This window comes from Leuresthes tenuis, unplaced genomic scaffold (genome assembly GCF_036924035.1).
Source record: "Leuresthes tenuis unplaced genomic scaffold, fLeuTen1.0.hap1 SCAF_23, whole genome shotgun sequence".
Lineage (NCBI taxonomy): Eukaryota > Metazoa > Chordata > Actinopteri > Atheriniformes > Atherinopsidae > Leuresthes > Leuresthes tenuis.
The window spans coordinates 25,326,653-25,352,423 of NW_027325377.1; the positions used below are offsets into that span (position 1 = coordinate 25,326,653).

Consider the following 25,771-nt stretch of genomic DNA (forward strand, 5'->3'; position numbering starts at 1 on the left):
AGCGATTTTTAAACAGAATTGAATAGTTGCTCATGATACAGCAGTTTCATGATGAGATATTTAGCTTTTTAAATGGGGTTAAATCAAGTGTTGATTCTATCGTCATGACATACAATTTAGGATTTATTCCAGGCACTGAAAACACATGATTATGGAGAAATCCATTCTTAATTCTGTGCAAACCATCGTCTGTGACACAAAGACATCAGAGGTATTAGATGGATAATCTCTGCCAAAGACACAATGATTCAAAAAAGATGAAAGAATAAATATAACATAAGACATGTTTGTGCAGTTTACAGTTCGTACGACGTCAGAAGAGCAGACAGCAGAACTAAAAAGCTTTCCCAGAGTGTGAACCTCAGCGTTTCTCATCATGAACGAAGCTGAATGGATCAGAAAACCAGCAGAAAACAAGAGCTATGTTCACTCGACACTTTTATCTGTTGAAGATACTCTAAAACTGCAACGTTACCAGTTTTAACCTCGCTAGTCTTGCTCGTTTTTAAGTCCAAGCACGTTAGCTTAAACTGCATGAATCCTGCTAAAAGCTAACCAGACTAGCTTATCTTAGTTTGTTTTCTTTCAGCCATTAAACCTGAAGAGTTTCCATGATCTATTACGGTAATGCTGCCTTCAAGTCGAACATGTAATCGTTACGTATATCAATAACAGAACTATTTAACGGTTTCAAATTCAAAGCTAGTTTTCCCAGCTGGACAGTATTTATAGTTAGCGCTAGTTAAAGCTAGCTATGCTAACACATTTCCCAGCTGTTTTCTATTATTAAACTCAGATTCCAGTTTCTTCCTTATTCCTTTTAATGCGCTCTAACACAGTCAGTAGGACCGTAAACCTTTACCATAACAGAAAAAGAACTAATCAGGCTAAAAGCTAACCAGACTAGCTTAGCTTTGTGTGCTTTATGTTCAGTTTCAGCCACTAAAACTTGGAGAATTTCCATGATTTGTTACGGTAATGCTACCCTCAAGATGCACATGTAATTGTTTTGTATATCAATAATTGAACTATTCTACATTTTCAAATTCAAAGCTACTTTTCCCAGGAGGACTGTTTTTTTTTTAGATAGCGCTAGTTAAAGCTAGCTATGCTAATACATTTCCCAACCGTTTCCTATTAGCAAAGTCAGATTCCAGTTTCCAGTTTTAACCCAATAAGTAGTTTGTTTTTATACGCTTTTTCCATCTTTTTTTAATGCTGAATAACACTTTTTAATTTCGTTGTACGTGCTACAATGAAAACAATTCTCGCTACAAGCTAGCTCGACAAGCTTAGAGGTGTGATCCAAGTTTTGTTTCAGCCACTAAAACTTTCCATGATTTGCTGAGGTAATGCTAGCTTCTAGTCATACATGTAATTGTGTTGTATCTCAATAATATAACAATTTTATAGTTTCAAATTAAAGCCAGTTTTCCCAGGTGGTCTGTTTCTTTAGTTAGCGCTTGCTGCTATTGTAAGACAGATATCATAGTAGGATTAGTGCTGTTTAGCTGTGAAACATGGACACATGACATGAGTTAGCTATTCAATTACTGAACACTGACTACGACAGCTCAGGAGGAAAAAAAAACTGTTGACAAATTGTAATTTTGAGCCGTCTACATTCATCTGAGGAGTTTGGCAGTAACAGTTTGGTTAGATAATTAGAATTCCAGTAATTGTTTGGTCCTTGACAACCGAGAACAAACACACACACATCCCTGAAATGACCTGTACAACAACAGCCAGGACGACAGGACATACCACACCTGAACAGACAGGAGAGACTCACAGTTATTGCTGAGGTCGGATCAGGTGATCTCCATCAAACACGACAACAGTCGTAGTTTTGATGAAAGAGAACTGACGCAGCAGAGCAAAGCAGTCACAATATGCATAGAAGTGGAGTGCAGAGGATCAATAAATCCTTTTTCTTATTTTCACTGCAGTCAAAGGTGTTGAAATCAATGCTTTGCTGTGGTCATCGAAACTCTGAGACACCACTGATGACCTGGAAATACTCACAGCATCCAGTTTGGTACCATGACGAAGCATCTGCACTATTTTAAGGTAACAGCCGACACTGTGATGCCAAATAGAGCGTCTCTGGCTTCTCATATCAACACTTCATCAGCACACGGTTGATTACAGTTGATAGACTGCTGGCCAGTGGGGGGATTCTTGCACTTGAGTGTCAGTGAATTCCATCCTCGAGAGATCCTCTGGCTTCCCAGATCTTCACTGTGCGATCACTATTAAACCCACAAAGAAGAGGTCAGAGACCAGGAATCAGAATCCCAGCTCAAAGGTCAGATTCAGGCGAAGACTTACTCAGAGGCGGTGAACAGCTGGGTGCTGTTGGTGGCCAGGCCGTTGATGGGACTGTCGTGTCCCTGGACCTCACCGAGCGGCGCTAACGAGTCCGAGTGCCAAAGGCGCAGCAGCCCCCCTCTGCAGCCGCCGAGGAGCACCGGGGAACCCGGCACCACCCCCAGGACGCTCACCCAGTCTGCCTGGGAGCTCACAGACTGTCAGATGATAAAACAACAAGCTGTTAAAGTCTCCTTTACATCTTTGATCTTTGAACTGGAAGAGAAAGGCACATTTATGTGTGACAAAGTAAGTCTTAAAGCCTTTTAAAACAGCTGAACTAACCAATGTTATGCTGATGATACCCAGCTCTATCTGTCATTCCCACCTGACGACCACACGGTCTCAGACCGTCTCTCTGACATATCAACATGGATGAAAGCCCATCACCTCCAACTTAACCTCCCAAAAACTGAACTGCTGGTCTTCCCAGCCAAACCAACCAGACACCACAGCATCTGCATCCAAACTGAATATCTTGCTCCATCAAAGGTTGCTACAAACTTGGGTGTCATGATTGATGACCAACTAACCTTCAAAGATCACGTTACCTCGGTTGCTCGTTCAGCCGCTTTGCATTACTAAACATAAGAAAGATCAGACCATACCTGACCCAACATGCCCCCCAGCTCCTGCTGCAGGCCATGGTCATCTCCCACCTTCACCACTGCAACGCTCTCCTAACTGGTTTCCTAACTGGTCTCCTAACTGGTTTCCTAACTGGTCTCCTAACTGGTCTCCTAACTGGTTTCCTAACTGGTCTCCTAACTGGTCTCCTAACTGGTCTCCTAACTGGTCTCCTAACTGCTCTCCTAACTGGTTTCCTAACTGGTCTCCTAACTGGTCTCCTAACTGGTTTCCTAACTGGTCTCCTAACTGGTCTCCTAACTGGTCTCCTAACTGGTCTCCTAACTGCTCTCCTAACTGGTTTCCTAACTGGTCTCCTAACTGGTCTCCTAACTGGTCTCCTAACTGGTCTCCTAACTGGTCTCCTAACTGCTCTCCTAACTGCTCTCCTAACTGGTCTCCTAACTGCTCTCCTAACTGGTTTCCTAACTGGTCTCCTAACTGGTTTCCTAACTGGTTTCCTAACTGGTCTCCTAACTGGTTTCCTAACTGGTCTCCTAACTGGTTTCCTAACTGCTCTCCTAACTGCTCTCCTAACTGCTCTCCTAACTGGTCTCCTAACTGGTCTCCTAACTGCTCTCCTAACTGGTCTCCTAACTGGTCTCCTAACTGGTCTCCTAACTGGTTTCCTAACTGGTTTCCTAACTGGTCTCCTAACTGGTTTCCTAACTGGTCTCCTAACTGGTCTCCTAACTGGTCTCCTAACTGCTCTCCTAACTGGTCTCCTAACTGGTCTCCTAACTGGTCTCCTAACTGGTCTCCTAACTGGTCTCCTAACTGGTCTCCTAACTGGTCTCCTAACTGGTTTCCTAACTGGTTTCCTAACTGGTCTCCTAACTGGTTTCCTAACTGGTCTCCTAACTGGTCTCCTAACTGGTCTCCTAACTGGTTTCCTAACTGGTTTCCTAACTGGTTTCCTAACTGGTTTCCTAACTGGTCTCCTAACTGCTCTCCTAACTGCTCTCCTAACTGCTCTCCTAACTGCTCTCCTAACTGGTTTCCTAACTGCTCTCCTAACTGCTCTCCTAACTGCTCTCCTAACTGCTCTCCTAACTGCTCTCCTAACTGGTCTCCTAACTGGTTTCCTAACTGGTCTCCTAACTGGTCTCCTAACTGGTTTCCTAACTGGTTTCCTAACTGCTCTCCTAACTGGTTTCCTAACTGTTCTCCTAACTGTTCTCCTAACTGTTCTCCTAACTGGTCTCCTAACTGGTCTCCTAACTGGTCTCCTAACTGGTCTCCTAACTGGTCTCCTAACTGGTTTCCTAACTGGTTTCCTAACTGTTCTCCTAACTGTTCTCCTAACTGTTCTCCTAACTGGTCTCCTAACTGGTCTCCTAACTGGTCTCCTAACTGGTCTCCTAACTGGTTTCCTAACTGGTTTCCTAACTGGTCTCCTAACTGGTTTCCTAACTGTTCTCCTAACTGTTCTCCTAACTGTTCTCCTAACTGGTCTCCTAACTGGTCTCCTAACTGGTCTCCTAACTGGTCTCCTAACTGCTCTCCTAACTGGTCTCCTAACTGGTCTCCTAACTGGTCTCCTAACTGCTCTCCTAACTGGTTTCCTAACTGGTCTCCTAACTGGTTTCCTAACTGGTCTCCTAACTGGTTTCCTAACTGGTTTCCTAACTGGTTTCCTAACTGGTCTCCAGCCTGTGAAACCTCTGCAGATGGTCCAGAACGCGGCGGTGCGTCTGGTCTTGGATCAGCCTAAAAGAACACGTCCCCCCTCTGTTCATTGAGCTCCTCTGGCTGCCCTTAGCATCAGATCCAAGTCCCTGATGTTAGCTACAAAGAGCTTAATGGAACGGCTCCATCTACTTGAATGCTCTTGCAAAGGCTTCTGTCCCAACTGGGTCCCTCCGTTGGTCCCAGGATTGTCGTCTAGCAGCTCCTACACCACGCCTAAGACAATCCAAACTCTGTTCATGTGTCGTCCCACGATGGTGGAATGACCTACCGAGCGCTACCAGAACAGGGGCGTCCCTGTCTATCTTCAAGAAGCTCCTGAAAACCCAGCTCTTCAGAGAGCATCTCCTATCCCAGCACTTACCTTCCCTTCCTTACCCCCTCTATCGCTGCACTTTATCTTTCTGCACTTCCTTCTATGCCTGCACCCTATCTCTACTCTGTCCCCTCTGACAGAGTCGGACTCCTGGGTTCCTTCTATGTAGCTTATTGTTAGCTTTTATAAAGCTGTTATATCTTCATTTGTAAGTCGCTTTGGATAAAAGCGTCTGATAAGTACAGAAAAATGAACATAAACAAAGCACGAAGAGAACAAATACTGAATTAGAAAATTATTAACAGGTGGTAGAACTAACATGATTGAACTAAACATCAGGAACGATAAAAAAAAACCCCGGAAACAACAATAAAACGACAAAATCAAAGGTCAAAGTCAAACTAAATCACTAAAACTGATAGATACATTCAGTATGTTCATTTTCAATGTAAGCTGGCGTCGATGAGCTGCCGGCGTTGTGAGCTTCAAGAGTTGAGAAAGGCTCAACTTTATGCAAATGAGCAGTGACGCGACGCAACGACAGCCAATTAGGGCCGATCTGGATTCCGAAGGCGGAAATACATAAACAGAAACATTATAAAAGGCTTCTACTCGGTTACCATCTCACCTGTAAGAGCTTTTTACTCGCCAAGTCCCACTTCTTAATAAAATGATCTCTGGAGCTGCTGCAGAAGGTGTCTCCGTGCACAGCCAGAGCCTCCACGCTGTCCTGGTGGGCGGGGTCAAACGCGTGGCTGGAGGCGATGCTGCCCTGAGCCCCTTCTGCCACCTCGAACATCTGGAAACAACCGGCACAAACACCCGTGACGCGCCTGGCTGTCATCACACTGTTCGGGGTCGTATCTGAGTGCAGTTTCCTACCTTAACGTGATGGTCTTTGGAGCCGGTGAGCACCAGGTCCTGTCCGTGGCCCAACTTCTCAACAGTCAGACACATGACGGGCCCCAAGTGGCCGGTCAACTTCCCCGTCGACACAAATCTGAAACGGCAGAATTATCTCTCTTAACCAAGCTGAAACTGCAGGTTAGCACATCTGTGCTGTGAGAAACGTGGTTTGAGCAGCTCAGACTCCCATCTGTGTTCGGGGGGCGTACTTGCGGAGGTCCCACATGCGCACGGCGTTGCCAGCAGCCGCGTACAAGAAGGATCCGGAGGGGTTGAGGGTGATCTGGTTGATCTGACTCTCTCCTGGTGGGATGGAGAAACTCCTGGCAGAGGAACAAGCGTCCCCTGAGCTCACTTGGCCCGACGACCTGATGAAATGCATAATAGATCCCTCATGAATCCATCATTAATCTGATTTAACATGCAGGGTGGGCGGGTCCTCACGTCAGTGTCCGGATGCACTTGGCCGAGTCTCGTATGTCCCAGACTTTGATGTAAGCGGTGGAGACGGTGAAGACGAGGCTGGAAGTGTACCTGAAATACAACAGCATCAGAAACAGAGAATCAAAAGAATAAATACAGATACAGACAGATGTGTTGGTGCCCTTTCATAATAAAACGCTTCATTTATTGAACAGAAGAAGGTGGAAACCTTAATTTAACGTTTTTAACACACTGAGACGTCTGCATCAGCCTGCAGGCAGCTTGGCCCTCTCCTCTTTCCATAGATGGGATTAAGATCTGGGCCCATTGAGGACCATTTCAGAACAGTCCAATGTGCTTCTCTCAGCCGTTCTGGAGGGATTTTAGCTGTAAGTTTGGCTCATCGTCCCGTTGGAGGACCTGGGCTGAGCTCTCTGACTCTGGGCAGGATGTTTGGCTCCAGGATGCCTCGGGAGCCTTCAGGTTTCACCGGCTCCTCGCGCCCGATGCAGCAGAGCGACCCCAGAACCAAACCTCCATGTTTCCCCGCAGGTGAGGTGTTCTCTTCTTTTAAAGCTTCAGAGCCAAACCGCTCCAGTTCTGCCTCATCCTCCTCCCACAGACTTTGGGGCTTGTCAACATGCATTTAGGTGAACTCCAGCCTGACTTCTCTGTGTTTCTGTCAGCAGTGGAGCCCTTCTGGGTCTTCTTCTGTTATCATTTGAAATGTGCCGGGTGGGTTTGGCCTAACCTTTGACCTCGGCGTTCAGCCTGAATGGTTCTGGATGGTTCCCACTGACCCTCTGATCAACCTGGGGCTGCATTTCCTCTCCCACGTCCCGGGAGCTGGGCCTCAGTCCATGAGCCTCAGACCTTTTATTAACGCTGGCAGCTGTGGCCACGGCAACATGAAGCTGCCTGGAGCCTTTACCTTTAACTCGGGAATCTATGATCAAACTGCAGCAGCATTTAGCTCCCTTTAAACCGGCTGAATGTCTGATGAAGGCACCTGTGGTGCTGATTAAGGTCGAAACAGGACTAAAATGCAGGGATTAATCGCCTCTTTCGGGGTACCAACAAGCTGAAGGCTGGACTGATTAAGCTCCGCCTCCAGGATTCGTTGTTTGATGGTGTTTGTGAGCGTCTCTGCACTCACTTGCTGTTTCTTGCTGCTCTGTCTGACGGTCTCTGTCCCTCTGCTATCTCACAAACTTCCCCTATAACTTCCCATATAACAGGGATTAATCGTCTCTTTCGGGGTACCAACAACCCCGTCTTTACTGTCTGAGAAAAGCTTCTCTGTCACATACTGAAGGCACGCAGCAACACATCGGACCACAAATCTGTGAATATTAACAACAAATAACGTAATTTCTGGTTAAATACCTGACGGAGACCACGCTGCTGGGGTGATCTGCCAGAGACATGATCTCCTGACCCGTCACCAAGTTCCAGACTTTACACGTTCGATCTAAGACGAGAACATGTGAAAATGAGCGGAGCGAATGGAGAGCGCTGCCGGAGACGGCGAGCGGCAGCGTTTACCTTTGGAGCCCGTGAACAGCAGGTCGTCTGTGGCGTCGACGCAGAGAACGGGTTTGGTGTGGCCCTCGGCGACGTGGACGCACTGAACTTTGGCCCCACGACTGTTCTTAGAAGCCGGCACCGCATTGATCACACCTCTGCAACACAAGTCAAGCCATGAAACTGTTTAAAATGCTGCTTTTATTGACATCTTCTGACCGGTTCTTTAGATAAAACCGAATCCCTTTTAAAAAGGAAGCGGACGGACACGATGTTCAGGTGTTTGGTCTTATTTGTGATGAAAGTTAGAGTTAAAACAAGCAGAACTGATGCCAAATGACAGCGTTTTCCTTTCTCTGGATACATTTCCTCTTATTTAAACTTCTATTTACAGACACTTTTCCACATGATCTTTATCAAACTGCAGCTGCTGAGTTCTATTGATCTGCTCTGAACACTCTGAGCATGATTCAGCTCATATTTATGTAGAAATATTTAGAATTACTACTTTTAAGCACCGCTGTTGCTTCTATGACTGATATAAATTATACGTTAGTTTCCATATTGAAGAAAAGTCCAGTTAAAGAAGCCAATATGAACCGAAAAGATGTGGATTACCTGTGGCCTTCGAACACAGGAGACTCCTCCAACCTGTCAAACAAACATTAAAGTCTCATATGAGCCTGTGCCTGTGTAGAAATCCCTCCGTTAGCTCTCCTTTAGCTGCAAGTAGCCACATAACAGCAGCTATGAGCTAACAGAGCTATGAGCTAACAGCAGCTATGAGCTAACAGAGCTATGAGCTAACAGCAGCTATGAGCTAACAGAGCTATGAGCTAACAGAGCTATGAGCTAACAGCAGCTATGAGCTAACAGCAGCTATGAGCTAACAGAGCTATAGCACACGTTCATTCATTCATTCTTCTTAAAGTATTGGTGAAATAAAGACAGATAATGCCTTATTTAGAGGCTGCATCCTCTAAGCCCCTCCGGAAACATCTTAAAGCTTCCTGTTTAACACAAATCTAATGATAACTCACAGTGATTTGTAGTCGCTGGCTTTAGTTTTGGTCTCTGCCGAGCCTGCAGGGGGCGCCTGTGCTGGGAGGAGGGACCCTGTGGGCGCCTTCTCCTGCATCCTCCTGCGGATCAGTGGTGAGCGGTCCAGCTGTTTCCGCTCCATCCCCGTCGGCGACCTGGATCCTGAACTATTGACAGCGTCAGACAGCATTTAGTTCTGTTCTTTCGTATCAAGAATCAAGAATTCAGTGAGTTGGAAACAAACACCTTCCAGTGAAACTGAATCAATTTAATTTTCCCAGCACACATTTGAGGCTACCGCAGAAAAGGCTCGGCTGTGACACTTACATGGCAGCTGGCCTGGCAGACAGAGCAGATGGGGAAGCAGTTTGCTCTCGGTCAGGCGTCTGACCGGCGCCGTGACCCGGCACGTCCGCCGGCGCTTCCAGGCGCTCTGTGAGGGGCAGCAGAGGCGCCGAGAAGTCTCCGGTGGGGGATTCACAGGACAAGTCCCCACTGCTAGCATAAAGCAGCTCCATCTGGGTGGTGGTGCGCCTTCGAGCCTGACGGACAAGAGTATGGAGAGCCAGCAGGGACTTTATTCAGAGTTAGCTTCCATACAAACATGCTTTAACCCTGCTCTCAGGCACACAACTGAAAACCTTTCACACAGAGTTTGATTTTACATGTTTGTATCTGAGCTAATTATCAGGAAATAGTCCAAATTCAACAATAAACACTGTTTTCTCTTTAAAATTAACATCAGAAAGCCTTATGTGACACAGTACCTTGCTTCTCGGTCTCGATTCACCGCATAACTTCATTAAATCGGATGCCAGTGAACTGAAACAGGGTAAACACAGTCAGTTACTGCCACTTCGTGCTGATATTAAGCAGATATCATGCTACCGAGAATGCTTTAACATGCTGCTTCTCACGATAAACCAGGTGCTTCACATCTCTCTGAAATATTTAGTGTGCAAACATAAACTCACCAGCCTCAAAAACTTTATACTTTCAGGTCAATTCACTCGGCTTCATTTTGAGTAAAACTCTGAATATCTGGAAACGGGTTTTCTTTGCTGAAGCCCTGAACACCTAAACTGTTCCTGGGAGCATATGTCAGGATGTCTTAAGTGTGAAACTCCCAAAAACACAACCCTGGTATTATTTTAGTTGCCCCTTGTTTGAAAGTTCCTCATTTAACGAGCTGTTCTGGTTGACTCCGCCTCCTCTGCTAAGCCCCGCCCACTCACATCCACCCTGCTGGACGGATGAAGCCAGCTTCTGGTGGAAATGTTCTGCTGTCAGCTGCACTGAGGAACATGCATCTTCCATCCAGCAGCAGCCTCAGAGGATATAAGAGCCCAGTGGATAAACTATATCTGAGGCTAATGTTCCAGCAGAGTTAGCTAAAGACTGTGAATGTGCAGCAAACACTTTTCATCCCACTGTTTTAACAACTTGGTCCAGTTCAACGCTGGACTGAAGGAACTGAGCCACAAAGAGGATCAGTTCCAACTCTCAGAGCCTGAACTTCAGAGCAGGGAAATGGAAGCATCTGAGAAATAACTCCTCATGGTTTATTTACTGATTTATTTCCTCCTTTAGCAGCAGCTAACGCTAACAGCTTAGCTAATGAAATAACTCCTCATGGTTTATTTATTGATTTATTTCTTCCTTTAGCAGCAGCTAACGCTAACAGCTTAGCTAATGAAATAACTCCTCATGGTTTATTTATCGATTTATTTCTTCCTTTAGCAGCAGCTAAAGCTAACAGCTTAGCTAATGAAATAACTCCTCATGGTTTATTTATCGATTTATTTCTTCCTTTAGCAACAGTTAACGCTAACAGCTTAGCTAATGAAATAACTCCTCATGGTTTATTTATCGATTTATTTCTTCCTTTAGCAGCAGCTAACGCTAACAGCTTAGCTAATGAAATAACTCCTCATGGTTTATTTATTGATTTATTTCTTCCTTTAGCAGCAGCTAACGCTAACAGCTTAGCTAATGAAATAACTCATGGTTTATTTACTGATTTATTTCTTCCTTTAGCAGCAGCTAACGCTAACAGCTTAGCTAATGAAATAACTCCTCATGGTTTATTTATTGATTTATTTCTTCCTTTAGCAGCAGCTAACGCTAACAGCTTAGCTAATGAAATAACTCCTCATGGTTTATTTATCGATTTATTTCTTCCTTTAGCAGCAGCTAACGCTAACAGCTTAGCTAATGAAATAACTCCTCATGGTTTATTGATTTATTTCTTCCTTTAGCAGCAGCTAACGCTAACAGCTTAGCTAATGAAATAACTCCTCATGGTTTATTTATTGATTTATTTCTTCCTTTAGCAGCAGCTAACGCTAACAGCTTAGCTAATGAAATAACTCCTCATGGTTTATTTATTGATTTATTTCTTCCTTTAGCAGCAGCTAACGCTAACAGCTTAGTTAATGAAATAACTCATGGTTTATTTATTGATTTATTTCTTCCTTTAGCACCAGCTAACGCTAACAGCTTAGCTAATGAAATAAATCATGGTTTATTTATTGATTTATTTCTTCCTTTAGCAGCAGCTAACAGCTTAGCTAGCTAGCTAGCTATGAAGATGACGTACACCAACTTCTAAGGAGTTACTGCTGCTCCTTTCTGAAAGATGAGTAGCTGCTGATCTCAGGTCAGAGTGTGGGTGGTGTTTAACACTAAGCCTCCACCCTTTGAAATGAACGGGGCTCAAAGCCCGTCTCATGCCCTTCCTGATGTGACGAGTGTTGTTTCGTGTTGTATTCACCTGCCGTCTGTGGCTGGACTGGCGTTGGACTCGTCACTACTGCTGTCATCTCCATTTTCTGGGCCTGGGAAACACATAAACATGCGCTGAGTATGCAAACTACTGTGCCGCATGGATGCGTTTTCACAAAGAGTCTCCGTTTAGACAGTCCAACATCGCAGCACAACACTGACATCAGCATCAACAGCTCATCAAGTCTGGGGTCACCACGTCTAGTTTTGGATAATCAGGTGTGGGATGAACAGAGAAAGCATGAAAAACACAAAACATACAAACACAGAAAAGCAGACACACAAACTGCTGTGTGCACAAGACTGAGGCCAGATCACAGCTGTTAAGTTTTAGTGACCGCCGTCCTGATAAAGTGGGTCTGAGGAGCAGGTGGGGGTGACACGTCATGCACGGTTACTCGAACTGAGTTAGTTTCATAGATGCACACTAAAAGATTTCTTCTTCTCTAAACTTTTCTGAAATAAACTCTTTCTGAAACAAGGTGAAATCTGCTTTAATGTTGGAAAACAGTGAATGAAATGTGAAATTACAGCCAACAAAAAGTTGTGCGAAATGCGAATAAAAACAGCAACGATTCGTAAATCTCATAAATCAATATTTTATTCACAATAAAACAGATGGAGGTGAGAAATTTGATCAATTTCGTGAGAAGTTTTAGCTCATTGTGAGTTTGATGGAAGCAAAACGTTGAAAAAATGTTGGAACAGAAGCAACAAAAGGCTGGAAAAATGAGTGGTAATAAAAATAAACCAATTGGGTTAAAAAAAGAGCACCTCAGAGAGGCAGAGTCTCATCTACAATACAAAATATCTCTGTGAACATCAGTCCTGGATGTCTGTGACCCTCAGGCAGCTCTGCATGAAAAACAGACCTGATTCTGTCCTGGAAATCACTGCCTGGGCTCAGGAACAGGAATCATCGTCTCACCGTAACATCCACAGATGCAGGTTAAAGGGGAACTCTGGTATTTTTAAACCTAATTTCTGGCATGAAATACGTTCATCTTCTCACTGAGAACAGTTTGGTGAAAGTCGGCGTCCTTCTGAAGATATTTAGATAACTGGAGATCCATATAACGGAGTGAACGGGGCTTAGAGGATGCAGCCTCTAAATAAGGCATTATCTGTCTTTATTTCACCAATACTTTAAGAAGAATGAATGAATGAACGTGTGCTATAGCTCTGTTAGCTCATAGCTGCTGTTAGCTCATAGCTGCTGTTAGCTCATAGCTGCTGTTATGTGGCTACTTGCAGCTATAGGAGAGCTAACGGAGGGATTTCTACACAGGCACTCTACTGGGACCACTTCATCCACACGCCCCCCTGCAGCACAGTTTATTCACTCCAGTAAGGACGTCCATCTTACTCAAAGTCATCGTTCACGTTGTCAAAATCTGATAAATATCCTGCCATGTTGCACAAAACTATCAGCAGAAAACTCTGTGTGAAGTTAGCCGACTGTCACAGAGCACGGAGTGAATAAACTGTGCTGCAGGGGGGCGTGTGGATGAAGTGGTCCCAGTAGAGTGCCTGTGTAGAAATCCCTCCGTTAGCTCTCCTATAGCTGCAAGTAGCCACATAACAGCAGCTATGAGCTAACAGAGCTATAGCACACGTTCATTCATTCATTCTTCTTAAAGTATTGGTGAAATAAAGACAGATAATGCCTTATTTAGAGGCTGCATCCTCTAAGCCCCGTTCTCTCCGTTATATGGATCTCCAGTTATCTAAATATCTTCTGAAGGTCGCCGACTTTCACCAAACTGTTCTCTGTGAGCAGATGAACGTATTTCATGCCAGTAATAAGGTTTAAAAACACCGGAGTTCCCCTTTAAAGCTCCATCATGTGAACATGATCCAGGGCCAAAGCTCATTTAAGATGGACTGAGGCAGAGTGGGAAACTGTTCTGTGGTCAGATGGATCAGGAAACAGTAAAAAATGTCTCATTTTCAACCTCTGTTGGGTTTAATGTTCTTCAGTGAATCAAATATTGGTTTATGAGACTGTAAAATCATTGAATTCTTGTATTAGGTCGTTCTAATCTGTACAATGAAGAACTGTGGAGTTAAACACAGCTTTTCTGCTGAAAAACCCACTTCATTGTTCTTTAATGTGTTCAAAGAGATGGAAATCATGTAGTGTGCATGCGCCTCATGTCTCAGACACATCTGTTACTCACCTGGCGACAGGTACCCTAACTCTGAGTTCACACCAACACAACAGAGAAAACAGACAGAAATCAAATCAAAATCAAACCCATAGATGAGGAAACGGCTACATTTTATTCCCCGAGCTTCATTTTTGTTTCATTTTGAAGACTGAAGCCTGCAGAAATAAAGTGTAGCCATTCGGTTAAAGAAAATGATGACAGGGTGATTGTGCTCGTCGTGCTCAGATAGTCTCTGACTTTATGGCTGCTTCCTACCTTGCAGAGCGCTGCCCAGCAGGGCATCCAGCTCTGGGTTGATCTCAGCCTTCTCTTTCAGCATGTGGAACAGCAGCTGGTTCTGGGTGGTGTTATTTATCTCCGTCTGCTTCAGCCTGCCCTCCATCACCTTCAGCTGGGAGTCCTTCTGGGCGGCCTGCAGGCCCTGACAAAGAACACAGCCGACTGGTTATCATAAAGCTCTTTTTAACCTTCCAGATGAGCGCTTCTGTTAGTAGGAAACTCGCAGATTAAAGCCACGATGGAGTTATTTCCTCCACTTCTTGCACCTTCTGTATTGTTCTTTGCTGCTGAGTTAGAAGCTCTATGAAGAACCTCGACCCAAAGCTGGTGGTTTTCTGCTTTTCTGCTGGTTTTATGTTGGAAATTTAACCAAATAAATCATTCTTCATGTCATCAGATCAGAGGGTTTTGCTTCTCATGGTCTGAGAGGGATTCAGGTGCCTTTTAAGGATGATCAGCTTCTTTCTGGCCTCTCCACAGTAAAAGCCTTCTGTCAGCTTTGTCTTCACAAAGCAACTTTGGATCTCAGCCATTGTGACTATTAGCTTGTCTGATGCCATTAGAACATGATTATTGAACTAGGAAGAAAGTAATTTATAATAATGGAGACTTCAATGGTTCCAGGAAAGGATATTTCTTTCCCCCGGGTCCATAAACAAGTCTCTCGACCTCTTGGCCAAGTTGTCTCTGTTATACACCATCAGCTGTGACCATTGATAATAATCAGGAAGCAGCAGGTACCTTATTGATGGCCATCGTCACGAAATGATCCAGAAGGAAGCGGGCTTCTGATAAGTTACAGGAGCTGATGACAGCAGTAACATCCACAGTGTCTCCTTCCTCCTGCAACTCAGAACAATTTCACATTAGTTCAGAGACATTTTAAGAGAATAAATCAGAGACTTTTATATGGACGACATGTTTTACATCATAATCCTTTGGATTAGAAATATGGAAACACCTAAAGTCTGCTTTTCTTAGACGGGTTAGAGTGAAATGATCTGGAAGTAGTGAAATGGCAGCCATTGTACACAAGTGGCTGAATCCGGTAAACCCCAAAGAAAGAAGGTTTTGTGCTTCATTTATAAGATTCTTCAGCAAACCTGGATCATCCTTTATGAAAGCAGAGGAGATAAATCTGTCCCACAACTCCTTGAAATATTCTCCATCTCCTGAAATACTCTGATAACTCAGCATTTTTGGGATGAGTCAGTCATGGACAAGAGGCTGAAAGCAGGGAACTGGTAGAAATAGAAGGAGCCACAGTGTGAGAACAATACTCTAATCTGAAAGCTTCTGAGACAAATGAGATGAATGGAGATATTTTTAAATGAATGTGGCTTGTAGTTGTAAAAAGCGCTTTGAGTGGTCAGCCAGACTGGAAAAGTACTACATAAATACAGTTTTTCTACTAAAGCAATACCTTAATGCCTTAAAACTGCCAGCCTGTAACTTTCCACCACCGGCACAATTCATATTCTGAGATCTAACAATTTGAAAAATTAGGCCCCACCATCACTGACTGCTCCCCAATCAAAATGTCTTTATAAAATAATAAGAATGCATAAAAAGAATGTTGTGGTAACAAATAATGAGGCTTTAGTTTGACTGCTGTGGCAAACAGCTACAAAATTAGCAGCTTGGCTAATAAGCTAAGCTAACAATATGTCTCCTGTGTTAGCTTAACCTTCCTCCTCATTTTCAACTTGACAATTCCCAACTTCCACATTCATTTAATTGGTTTCTTACAAAATAAGAAATATAATGGCAACAAATAATATGAGGCTTTAGTTTGACTTCTGAGCAAACAGCTACAAAAATCAGCGGCTCGGCTAATAAGCTAAGCTAACAACAGCTCTTCTGTGTTAGCTTAACCTTCCTCCTCACTTTCAACTTGACAATTCTCAACTTCAAAGTTCACTTAATTGGTTTCTTACAAAATAAGAAACATAATTGACAAATAATATGAGGCTTTGGTTTGAATGTGTTAGTAAACAGCTACAAAATTAGCAGCTCGGCTAATAAGCTAAGCTAACAACATCTCTTCTGTGTTAGCTTAACCTTCCTCCTCATTTTCAACTTGACAATTCCCAACTTCAAAGTTCACTTCATTGGTTCCTTTGACTTTTTTTTGGCTGTTTATCACCCCGTGTGTTTAGCACAGCATTACAGAAAAAGACTATTAATAAATAAATAGACAAAGCAGCTGCAGCGACATGAAGGCATCATGGGAGCCGCACTTAGCACTCACAGTAACTTAGAGACATTTCTCATCCTTTCTGTCACTGTCCCAACTTCTAGACTCCAACTCTTTAAACTCTTTATATTATTTATTCATCATAAAAGTCCGAATGAAGCATCTAAATCTGAGTATAAATGACAGCAGCACACGAGTGTTTGGTTCGCATCTTCAGGCTGATCTGCTTGGTTCTCTTAAAGAGGAATGTCATGAAATGACGTGTTCAGGCAGGAGTAATGTGATGGATGCGCTCTCACCTTGGCCTCCTCCATCTGCATGATGTTGGCCTGGCAGTCGGCGATGCTGTCGTTGATGTAGTCGATGTTGGCGTTTAGAGACTCCAGCTCCTCATTCAGTGAAGCCAGCGAGCGGTCGGCATCCGCTCCGTCCACCGCCATCTTTTCCCTCTTCCTGGACACCCGCTCCCTCCGCCGGGTCAGCTCCTCCCGTTGCTGCGGAGATGCCAGTTTTACCAACTCCACGTCTGACGGCTTGAATCTCTTTTAGCTTCACTTCTGTTTGTTTTACCTTCAGCAGTCGGTTCATATCGGCCTCCATGTTGGAGATGGTCATCCTCTGCATGATGATGTCACTGACACGCCTCTCCAGAGACTGCCATTTCGCCCGGGCTGACCTGTTCAGGTAGGTGCTTCCCATCCGCATCGGAGAACTCCTGAAGATGGAGGTGTGACTGTGAGGGCTCTGAGAATCAGACCTTCTCTGCTGTGCTACACCCATACTGCTGCTGGTATACCTGGACCCGTTGGACGAGCTTCCACTGGATGACGGCATCCTTCCAGAGATCCCTCTTGGTGAAGGCTCCAGGGCAGCTTCAGGTAAGCTCCCCTTCCTGTTCACTTTCCCGGACACGGGCCTCACCTGTCGCCTCAGAGCCGTCACCTGCACATCAGATTGAAAAAACCAAAGTTAGAAGTGCAGCGTCATTGTCACTAATGCCTTCCCTGAGTCACATCTGTTTCACCTCTTCATTCTTCCTGCGAAGGATCAGCTCCTGCTGCCTCTTCTGGGCCTCCATCTGCTTCAGTTGGTGCTGCAGAATCAGAGGAATCTGAGTTAAAACACAGTAAAAGTCACACAGTCAGCTGTGAGTGTTTGAGGCTCTCCTGCCTCTGCTCTGCGGTGGTCCTTCTTCAAAGAGGCGATCTCCCTGTTCCTCCTGGTCTCTGTGGCCCTGTTCCTCTCCTGCTGCTCCTTCATCTGACGCATCAGCGCCACCTGGTGGCCAAAGGCGGCACAACAGGAGTTAAACATCAGCTTGAAAGAAGGGCTCGTTTGTGAAAAGATGAAAACAGGAAGCTTTACTTTAGTCTTCTTCATTTCGGTCACGTCCAGCTGGAGCTTCTTGAGCTGTTTCTCGTACTGCGACTGGTTCCTCAGCAGGCGAGCGTGCTCCTTCTGAGCCGACTGCAGCTTCTGCAGCTCTTTGTTCATGGAGCTCAGCTTCCTCTCGTATTCCACTTTGATCTTCTTGGCCTTCTCCTCTGTGCCGGACTCCACTGAACCTGGAGAGGGAGTCGGAGAGTACAGAGTAGTGTCGTTTACAGCTTATAACTGCAAAACCGCTGATTTTGTAGCTGTTTACTAACACATTCAAACCAAAGTCTCATATTATTTGTTAATTATGTTTCTTATTTTGTAAGAAACCAATTAAGTGAACTTTGAAGTTGGGAATTGTCAAGTTGAAAGTGAGGAGGAAGGTTAAGCTAACACAGGAGAGATGTTGTTAGCTTAGCTTATTAGCCGAGCTGCTGATTTTGTAGCTGTTTACTAACACATTCAAACCAAAGCCTCATTATTTGTTACCACAGCATTCTTTTTATGTATTCTTATTATACACATAACCACATGGATCAATATGTACTGAAGACATGGGTGTATTTTAGATAAAAGGTTCAGTTTGGAGTGAGTCTGACCCATATTGTGCAGCACTTTGTCCCTCTCCAGCTGCGTGTCTTTGATCTTGTTCTGCAGCATCATCAGCTTCTGCTCATACTGCTGTTTGAGGGTGTGCAGCCGCCGCTGGCTGTTCTCCAGTTCATCTATCAGCTTCTGCTTGATGGCGATCTCACAGGTGATGTTGGCGAGGTCCGCCTGGACGTTTTCTGCACATGAACACATCAGCTGTGACTTAAAGCTCACTATTCATCTGGAAAATGGGAAATAAGGCATGCAAACAGCTGTGAATTCTACTGGAATAACTGCAAAAATAAGTGCAAAACCTGTGCAAATGTGCAGAAGCAGAGTGTGCAAAACTAAGTGAACCCTTACAGCTGCCACAGGAATGAAGAGGGGCCGACAGGCCTCAGTTAGTTTATCTGTTTCTGTATTTATCAGACGCTTTTATCCAAAGCGACTTACAAATGAAGATATAACAGCTCTATAAAAAGCTAACAATAAGCTACATAGAAGGAACCCAGGAGTCCGACTCTGTCAGAGGGGACAGAGTAGAGATAGGGTGCAGGCATAGAAGGAAGAGCAGAAAGATAAAGTGCAGAGATAGAGGGGGGAGGGAAGTACAAGGTAAGTGCTGGGATAGGAGATGCTCTCTGAAGAGCTGGGTTTTCAGGAGCTTCTTGAAGATAGACAGGGACGCCCCTGTTCTGGTAGCGCTCGGTAGGTCATTCCACCATCGTGGGACGACACATGAACAGAGTTTGGATTGTCTTAGGCGTGGTGTAGGAGCTGCTAGACGACAATCCTGGGACCAACGGAGGGACCCAGTTGGGACAGAAGCCTTTGCAAGAGCATTCAAGTAGATGGAGCCGTTCCATTAAGCTCTTTGTAGCTAACATCAGGGACTTGAGTCTGATGCAGGCGGCTAAGGGCAGCCAGAGGAGCTCAATGAACAGAGGGGGGACGTGTTCTTTTAGGCTGATCCAAGACCAGACGCACCGCCGCGTTCTGGACCATCTGCAGAGGTTTCACAGGCTGGAGAGCAGTTAGGAAACCAGTTAGGAAACCAGTTAGGAGACCAGTTAGGAAACCAGTTAGGAAACCAGTTAGGAGACCAGTTAGGAGACCAGTTAGGAGACCAGTTAGGAGACCAGTTAGGAAACCAGTTAGGAAACCAGTTAGGAAACCAGTTAGGAAACCAGTTAGGAGACCAGTTAGGAGAGCGTTGCAGTAGTGAAGGTGGGAGATGACCATGGCCTGCAGCAGGAGCTGGGGGGCATGTTGGGTCAGGTATGGTCTGATCTTTCTTATCTTTAGTAATGCAAAGCGGCTGAACGAGCAACCGAGGTAACGTGATCTTTGAAGGTTAGTTGGTCATCAATCATGACACCCAAGTTTCCAGCAACCTTTGATGGAGCAAGAGATTCAGTTTGGATGCAGATGCTGTGGTGTTTGGTTGGTTTGGCTGGGAAGACCAGCAGTTCAGTTTTTGGGAGGTTAAGTTGGAGGTGATGGGCTTTCATCCATGTTGATATGTCAGAGAGACAGTCTGAGACCGTGTGGTCGTCAGGTGGGAATGACAGATAGAGCTGGGTATCATCAGCGTAACATTGGTTCGTTCAGCTGTTTTAAAAGGCTTTAAGACTTACTTTGTCACACATAAATGTACCTTTCTCTTCCAGTTCCTCAGAGTCTGACTCATCAGACGTCTCTTCTGCTGCGATGTCATAGTCCTCATCTTCTCCATCTGCATCTTCCCCGTCCTCATGGTCGCTGGCCTCCTGGTGAAGTTAAAGCCGTGTTGATTAATGTGCAACAAACACCTTTAAACAGCAATATAAGGACCTACCCCCTCTGCCTCCTCGTTGCCTCTTTCCTGGTCGTTGTCTGGCACCTCCTCTTTGACCACGCTGAAAGAGGGAAAGTGTTAGCCGCCGGACAAGCAGAAGGTGAAGCTCATGGATCAGATTCATGCAAACGATTAGACGCCTCATCGTGTTACAGCAGATCAGTGGTGATTCATGGATGATTTCACTGTGATTTGACAGTTAATGCGTCTTCCACACACTGCAAAGATGAGCTGAACAAAGAGTCTGAGACACCTGATCAGCATCTTTCAGCTGGAGCAGAGGGTTAGAGATCTGTGAGTAAGGGTTCGGGTTAGTTAATGAGTCGATAATCATCGCTGGGACATCTCAGCTGTTATGTGAATCAGTCTTTGACCCATTTCTGGTTGGGAAGTTTCAAACCTGTGCTCAACCTCGCGGTGCTGATTCTCCTCGTATCGCCGCAGCCTTCGGGGAGAACGATGGCGTTTGGGGTGAGGGCGGCGTGGGGGGGGCAAAGGGGGCAGACGGGCCACAGAATTTGGGAGAAGTGAGGGGAAGTTTGTGAGATAGCAGAGGGACAGAGACCGTCAGACAGAGCAGCAAGAAACAGCAAGTGAGTGCAGAGACGCTCACAAACACCATCAAACAACGAATCCTGGAGGCGGAGCTTAATCAGTCCAGCCTTCAGCTTGTTGGTACCCCGAAAGAGGCGATTAATCCCTGCATTTTAGTCATGTTTCGACCTTAATCAGCACCACAGGTGCCTTCATCAGACATTCAGCCGGTTTAAAGGGAGCTAAATGCTGCTGTAGTTTGATCATAGATTCCCGAGTTAAAGGTAAAGGCTCCAAGCAGCTTCATGTTGCCGTGGCCACAGCTGCCAGCGTTAATAAAAGGTCTGAGGCTCATGGACTGAGGCCCAGCTCCCGGGACGTGGGAGAGGAAATGCAGCCCCAGGTTCAGTGGGAACCATCCAGAACCATTCAGGCTGAACGCCGAGGTCAAAGGTTAGGCCAAACCCACCCGGCACATTTCAAATGATAGCAGAAGAAGACCCAGAAGGGCTCCACTGCTGACAGAAACACAGAGAAGTCAGGCTGGAATTCACCTAAATGCATGTTGACAAGCCCCAAAGTCTGTGGGAGGAGGATGAGGCAGAACTGGAGCGGTTTGGCTCTGAAGCTTTAAAAGAAGTGAACACCTCACCTGCGGGGAAACATGGAGGTTTGGTTCTGGGGTCGCTCTGCTGCATCGGGCGCGAGGAGCCGGTGAAGCCTGAAGGCTCCCGAGGCATCCTGGAGCCAAACATCCTGCCCAGAGTCAGAGAGCTCAGCCCAGGTCCTCCAACGGGACGATGAGCCAAACTTACAGCTAAAATCCCTCCAGAACGGCTGAGAGAAGCACATTGGACTGTTCTGAAATGGTCCTCAATGGGCCCAGATCTTAATCCCATCTATGGAAAGAGGAGAGGGCCAAGCTGCCTGCAGGCTGATGCAGACGTCTCAGTGTGTTAAAAACGTTAAATTAAGGTTTCCACCTTCTTCTGTTCAATAAATGAAGCCTTTTATTGTGAAAGGGCACCAACACATCTGTCTTTATCTGTATTTATTCTTTTGATTCTCTGTTTCTGATGCTGTTGTATTTCAGGTACACTTCCAGCCTCGTCTTCACCGTCTCCACCGCTTACATCAAAGTCTGGGACATACGAGACTCTTCTGTTCAATAAATAAGGCGTTTTATTGTGAAAGGGTACCATCCTCCTTTGGGCTTTTTATCCAACTTGTTGACCCTTAAACTTCTTTAATCTCCTCAAACTAAAACACAAACTAAGTTTAAGGTTCTGAGTTATTTTAAAGCCCATTTAAATGATTATTTATCACTAAATTTATCACTAAAACTATTTAGCACCTCAGGCTGGAAACTGCGGACACCCTCAGCAAACCCATCGCCATGGCAACGTACAAACGTACAGACTTCCCTGCTTTAACTTCCGAACAAATCGACCGTCAGCACCGATCAAATCAACTTCTGCCACAAACGAAACAGCAAAAAGAGACGCGTTCTACCTCTTTTTCTTCTTCTTCTCCATCTTCTTCAGCTTCTGCAGGTCTTTCTTCGCCATCTCGATGACTTCGCTGGCCTCCTTCTCGGGGGCGACGGCGCCGGCGTACAGCGAGGACCGATTGGAGGCCCGGGACAGACTCTTCCTCAGGGCCTCGCTCACGGCTTCGCTCTCGAGGAGTTTCGCTCTGGGAGACGAGATCGTTTACAGATGATTAACGTCGAGAGATTAATGAGAAATAAATCAAGACAAACTTTGCGTTCTTACCGGAGATCCTCGATTTCTTTGATGTAGTTTTCAATCATCTTCCCAATTTCTTCGTTTCCTTCGCCTGGAAAGAATTTAATTTACCCACAAAATCAGTCATAACTTAAATATAGTCAAATTATTTCAAGGATTATGTGAAGAACGTTGGAGGAAATCCTTAAATAAAGATTAATAACTGATACCAAGTCCCTGTTATTGATTTAATCTGCAAAAAGAACCTGTTTTTGGGAGTAAAAAGGTCCCGATCAGAGCTACGGAGCCCCATCAGGGCCAAAATGTTTGAGCCACCTGAGCGGTCCTACCTGCTCTGTTCAGGGCCCGGTTGGCCTGGTCACTGAGGACCTGCGTCAGCCGGGTTTTCTGGGCATCGATCGTCTCCTGCATGGCCTTCACTCTCACCCTCAGGTTGTTATTCTCCGTCTGCAACATGGCGTTCTCGTGGACAAGGTCGTTGATGCCCTCCATGCCGTCCTCGCCCACCATGCGTTTGCCCTGAGCATCAAACAGGCCCGTTAACTATGGCGTAACCACGCATTCTTTGGGGGGGTCGTGTCCCCCCCAATATTGAGAAAATACCAACCTGCCCCCCCCAATATACAGCAGAAAATATGTAAAATGCATGTTCTCCTTTTATGAACCCTGTCAAGGGATCGGTCTCTTGTTATGTCTTATTTATTTTCAGTTTATTTCCGTGTGTTACCGTGGTAACGGCTGCGCCGCGGTCGCCGTTGTTGATGCTAACACTCTAGCCAATGAGAGTGACCCACCGGGCGCGCTTGCGTGTGTTACCATGGGAACGTAACGGCTGCGCCGCGGTCGCCGTTGTTGATGCTAACACTCTAGCCAATGAGAGTGACCCACTGGGCGCGCCGCCGTCTCAGCAGCGGCTCTCCTTATCTTTACGTTGGACTTTTGACGGAGCAGATTGTACCAGAACAGGAAGTCCAACACAGAATCAACAAAATAAACTTCCGCCCCCTTTCAAAATAAAACAACTTAAAACAAAAATAACATTAGACTATTAGACTTTTCATTGTTAATGCACATTTTGAGACATTGACACAATAGAAATGAACCTGGACTTAAAAGTCCTCGGCACATTTTTTGTTAAAGGAAAAGTCTGTAATTTGTTACATCATTAGTTGTCCTTATTAAAATATTTCCATAAACATGCTTTGGGTATTTGGTGGTTTTCCATTGGAAGCTGTCCTATTTGCTACAGAACTACTGGAAGAGCATAACTGTAATTGGTAGGTGTGTTTAAGGTCAGTAAACAGTAAGCAACTAACCAAAACAAAGTGGGGGGGCAGTCACTGTCTCGGAGAAATTACACTATTCCTTTAGATGTGAATTTATATGGTCAATGTAGTCCTCTAAACTATGTTCTAAATGTCCAATTTTTCATATATAAATAAAGAATTATAGATAATGCACTCAACAATTTTGTTTTTCTTGGACCCCCCCAATGTCTAAACCATGGTTACGCCCTTGCTGATGTTCATCACACTGAGTTCTTCTTCCTCTGGACAACTATTGATCACAGTTGAGTGTCTTTTAGTGTCTTTGGTTTATAGGAAGTTAGAACAGTTCGATCAAAGTATTGATTTAAAACGTTATCAAGCTGATTTTGAACACCCAAAGCATCGTCTCAGGGTTAAAGTTGGCTGTTAAAACCACTTCACATGAAGAAGAAGCGAGATACAATTTTGTTTTTCTTGGACCCCCCCAATGTCTAAACCATGGTTACGCCCTTGCCCGTTAACATCATGAAATGCTCTCAGCACCGCGCTCCCTCAGCTTCCCGGACTCTCACCGTCCTGTACTCCATCAGCTCCATCTGCAGCCGAGCGATCTCCGTCCTCAGGGCGCTGATCTGCTGGCTGGCTCTGTCCTGGTTCACCATCACCTTGTTCTTGATGTTTCGGGCCCGGTTGGCGTACTTGAGGGTGTTCAGGGTCTCCATGAAGTCCCGGTCCGACGGGCTGATGCAGGCGATCATCACCGTTTGGCTGGAGAAGCACAAACGGACCCAAAAGAACTCAAGAACCATCATGAACTTCAACAGAAAACAGATATTTAGAGCGTTCTGAGAGGGTTTGAGGTTCTTCAATCCAAAGGTTCTGCTTCTAAATCCGTGTCGTCTTTGGACAACAGTCCAGTTACATAGTTACTGTTTTCTTGGCTTCTGGTCCTACAGTGAGGAACCTTGGAGTTATTCCTGACCAGGATGACCTTTGACTCACATATAAAACAGGTTTCTGGGGCTGCTTCAGGCTTCAGGAAGCAGACACCCTGAAACTTTCCTTTTAAAAGCAGAATGGGAGGCAGAGCCTTCAGTTATCAGGCCCCTAGAAGCAGAATGGGAGGCAGAGCCTTCAGTTATCAGGCCCCTAAAAGCAGAATGGGAGGCAGAGCCTTCAGTTATCAGGCCCCTAAAAGCAGAATGGGAGGCAGAGCCTTCAGTTATCAGGCCCCTAAAAGCAGAATGGGAGGCAGAGCCTTCAGTTATCAGGCCCCTAAAAGCAGAATGGGAGGCAGAGCCTTCAGTTATCAGGCCCCTAAAAGCAGAATGGGAGGCAGAGCCTTCAATTATCAGGCCCCTCTCTGTGGAACCAGCTGCCAGTTTGGCTTCAGGAAGCAGACACCCTCTCTACCTTTAAGATCAGGCTGAAACTTTCCTTTCTGATAAAGCTTATAGTTAGGGATGGCTCAGGTGAGCCTGAAACATCCCATAGTTCTGCTGCTATAGGCTTAGACTGCTGGGGGAGCTCCCATGATGCACCTCTCCTCCCTCTTTATGAATAAAGCTGAATTGAATCACTTTAATGTGTTGATGATTCTGACCCACAAACCTGTTTCCACCCAGAGAGTCCTGCAGCAGCCGGGTGAGTTTGGAGTCCCTGTAAGGCACGTGAGTGGAGCGCTTACTGCGGTCTCCCAGAGCGCTGATGACGTTCCCGAGCGCCAGCTGAGGAAGAAGAAGAACCGTCAGTAATAAAAAGCCACAGCTGGTTCACCCTTTGTCCTCTCTGGGGCGAGTTTAACCGCCATTTTCACTCCTTTTTCAGTATTTCTATGTATTTCTCTCTGAAATCATCCTTTAAAAATTCAGCTGGGAATATTTACCCTGGATCTGGAACCAACTGAGATGCAGTAATTCTGCTCATTCACTGTCTTTGCTGCTCAGCTTTATACCAACAAGACGTTTAATTCTTCTGATGAAGGCCAAACCCAACCTGCCACAATTTATTTGAGATATCTTTAAAATTAGGAGCTTTGTTGGCCATAATATCTGAAATATCTCTTGGCTGTATTCACTGATGAGGATTG

The 25,771-nt window shown here is 45.3% G+C and overlaps 1 protein-coding gene across 3 annotated transcripts in view; it reads right to left on the reverse strand.

Moving 5' to 3' along the window:
• Positions 1 to 1,038: 1,038 nt before the first annotated feature.
• Positions 1,039 to 25,771, reverse strand: part of LOC140282590 (kinesin-like protein KIF21A) — a 49,292-nt gene continuing 24,559 nt past the window's right edge. The window contains exons 7-36 of one of the 3 annotated variants that reach the window (XM_072377072.1): positions 25,294 to 25,409; positions 24,255 to 24,450; positions 22,744 to 22,933; positions 22,442 to 22,505; positions 22,179 to 22,361; positions 20,133 to 20,193; positions 19,953 to 20,064; positions 18,304 to 18,492; positions 17,693 to 17,892; positions 17,498 to 17,605; positions 17,352 to 17,420; positions 17,124 to 17,269; positions 16,898 to 17,042; positions 16,627 to 16,821; positions 14,872 to 14,973; positions 14,107 to 14,272; positions 13,861 to 13,881; positions 11,670 to 11,733; positions 9,664 to 9,718; positions 9,224 to 9,438; positions 8,896 to 9,063; positions 8,474 to 8,506; positions 7,877 to 8,013; positions 7,718 to 7,802; positions 6,353 to 6,442; positions 6,118 to 6,276; positions 5,885 to 6,002; positions 5,631 to 5,801; positions 2,332 to 2,528; positions 1,039 to 2,252 (exon numbers count right to left, since the gene is read on the reverse strand). In XM_072377072.1, the coding sequence (XP_072233173.1) occupies positions 2,195 to 2,252; positions 2,332 to 2,528; positions 5,631 to 5,801; positions 5,885 to 6,002; positions 6,118 to 6,276; positions 6,353 to 6,442; positions 7,718 to 7,802; positions 7,877 to 8,013; positions 8,474 to 8,506; positions 8,896 to 9,063; positions 9,224 to 9,438; positions 9,664 to 9,718; positions 11,670 to 11,733; positions 13,861 to 13,881; positions 14,107 to 14,272; positions 14,872 to 14,973; positions 16,627 to 16,821; positions 16,898 to 17,042; positions 17,124 to 17,269; positions 17,352 to 17,420; positions 17,498 to 17,605; positions 17,693 to 17,892; positions 18,304 to 18,492; positions 19,953 to 20,064; positions 20,133 to 20,193; positions 22,179 to 22,361; positions 22,442 to 22,505; positions 22,744 to 22,933; positions 24,255 to 24,450; positions 25,294 to 25,409 (3,813 nt within the window). In that variant the 3' untranslated portion in view covers positions 1,039 to 2,194. Of the gene's footprint in view, positions 2,253 to 2,331; positions 2,529 to 5,630; positions 5,802 to 5,884; positions 6,003 to 6,117; positions 6,277 to 6,352; positions 6,443 to 7,717; positions 7,803 to 7,876; positions 8,014 to 8,473; positions 8,507 to 8,895; positions 9,064 to 9,223; positions 9,439 to 9,663; positions 9,719 to 11,669; positions 11,734 to 13,860; positions 13,882 to 14,106; positions 14,273 to 14,871; positions 14,974 to 16,626; positions 16,822 to 16,897; positions 17,270 to 17,351; positions 17,421 to 17,497; positions 17,606 to 17,692; positions 17,893 to 18,303; positions 18,493 to 19,952; positions 20,065 to 20,132; positions 20,194 to 22,178; positions 22,362 to 22,441; positions 22,506 to 22,743; positions 22,934 to 24,254; positions 24,451 to 25,293; positions 25,410 to 25,771 lie in introns of all 3 variants that reach the window. The other 2 variants (XM_072377070.1, XM_072377071.1) reach the window with 2 other exon arrangements.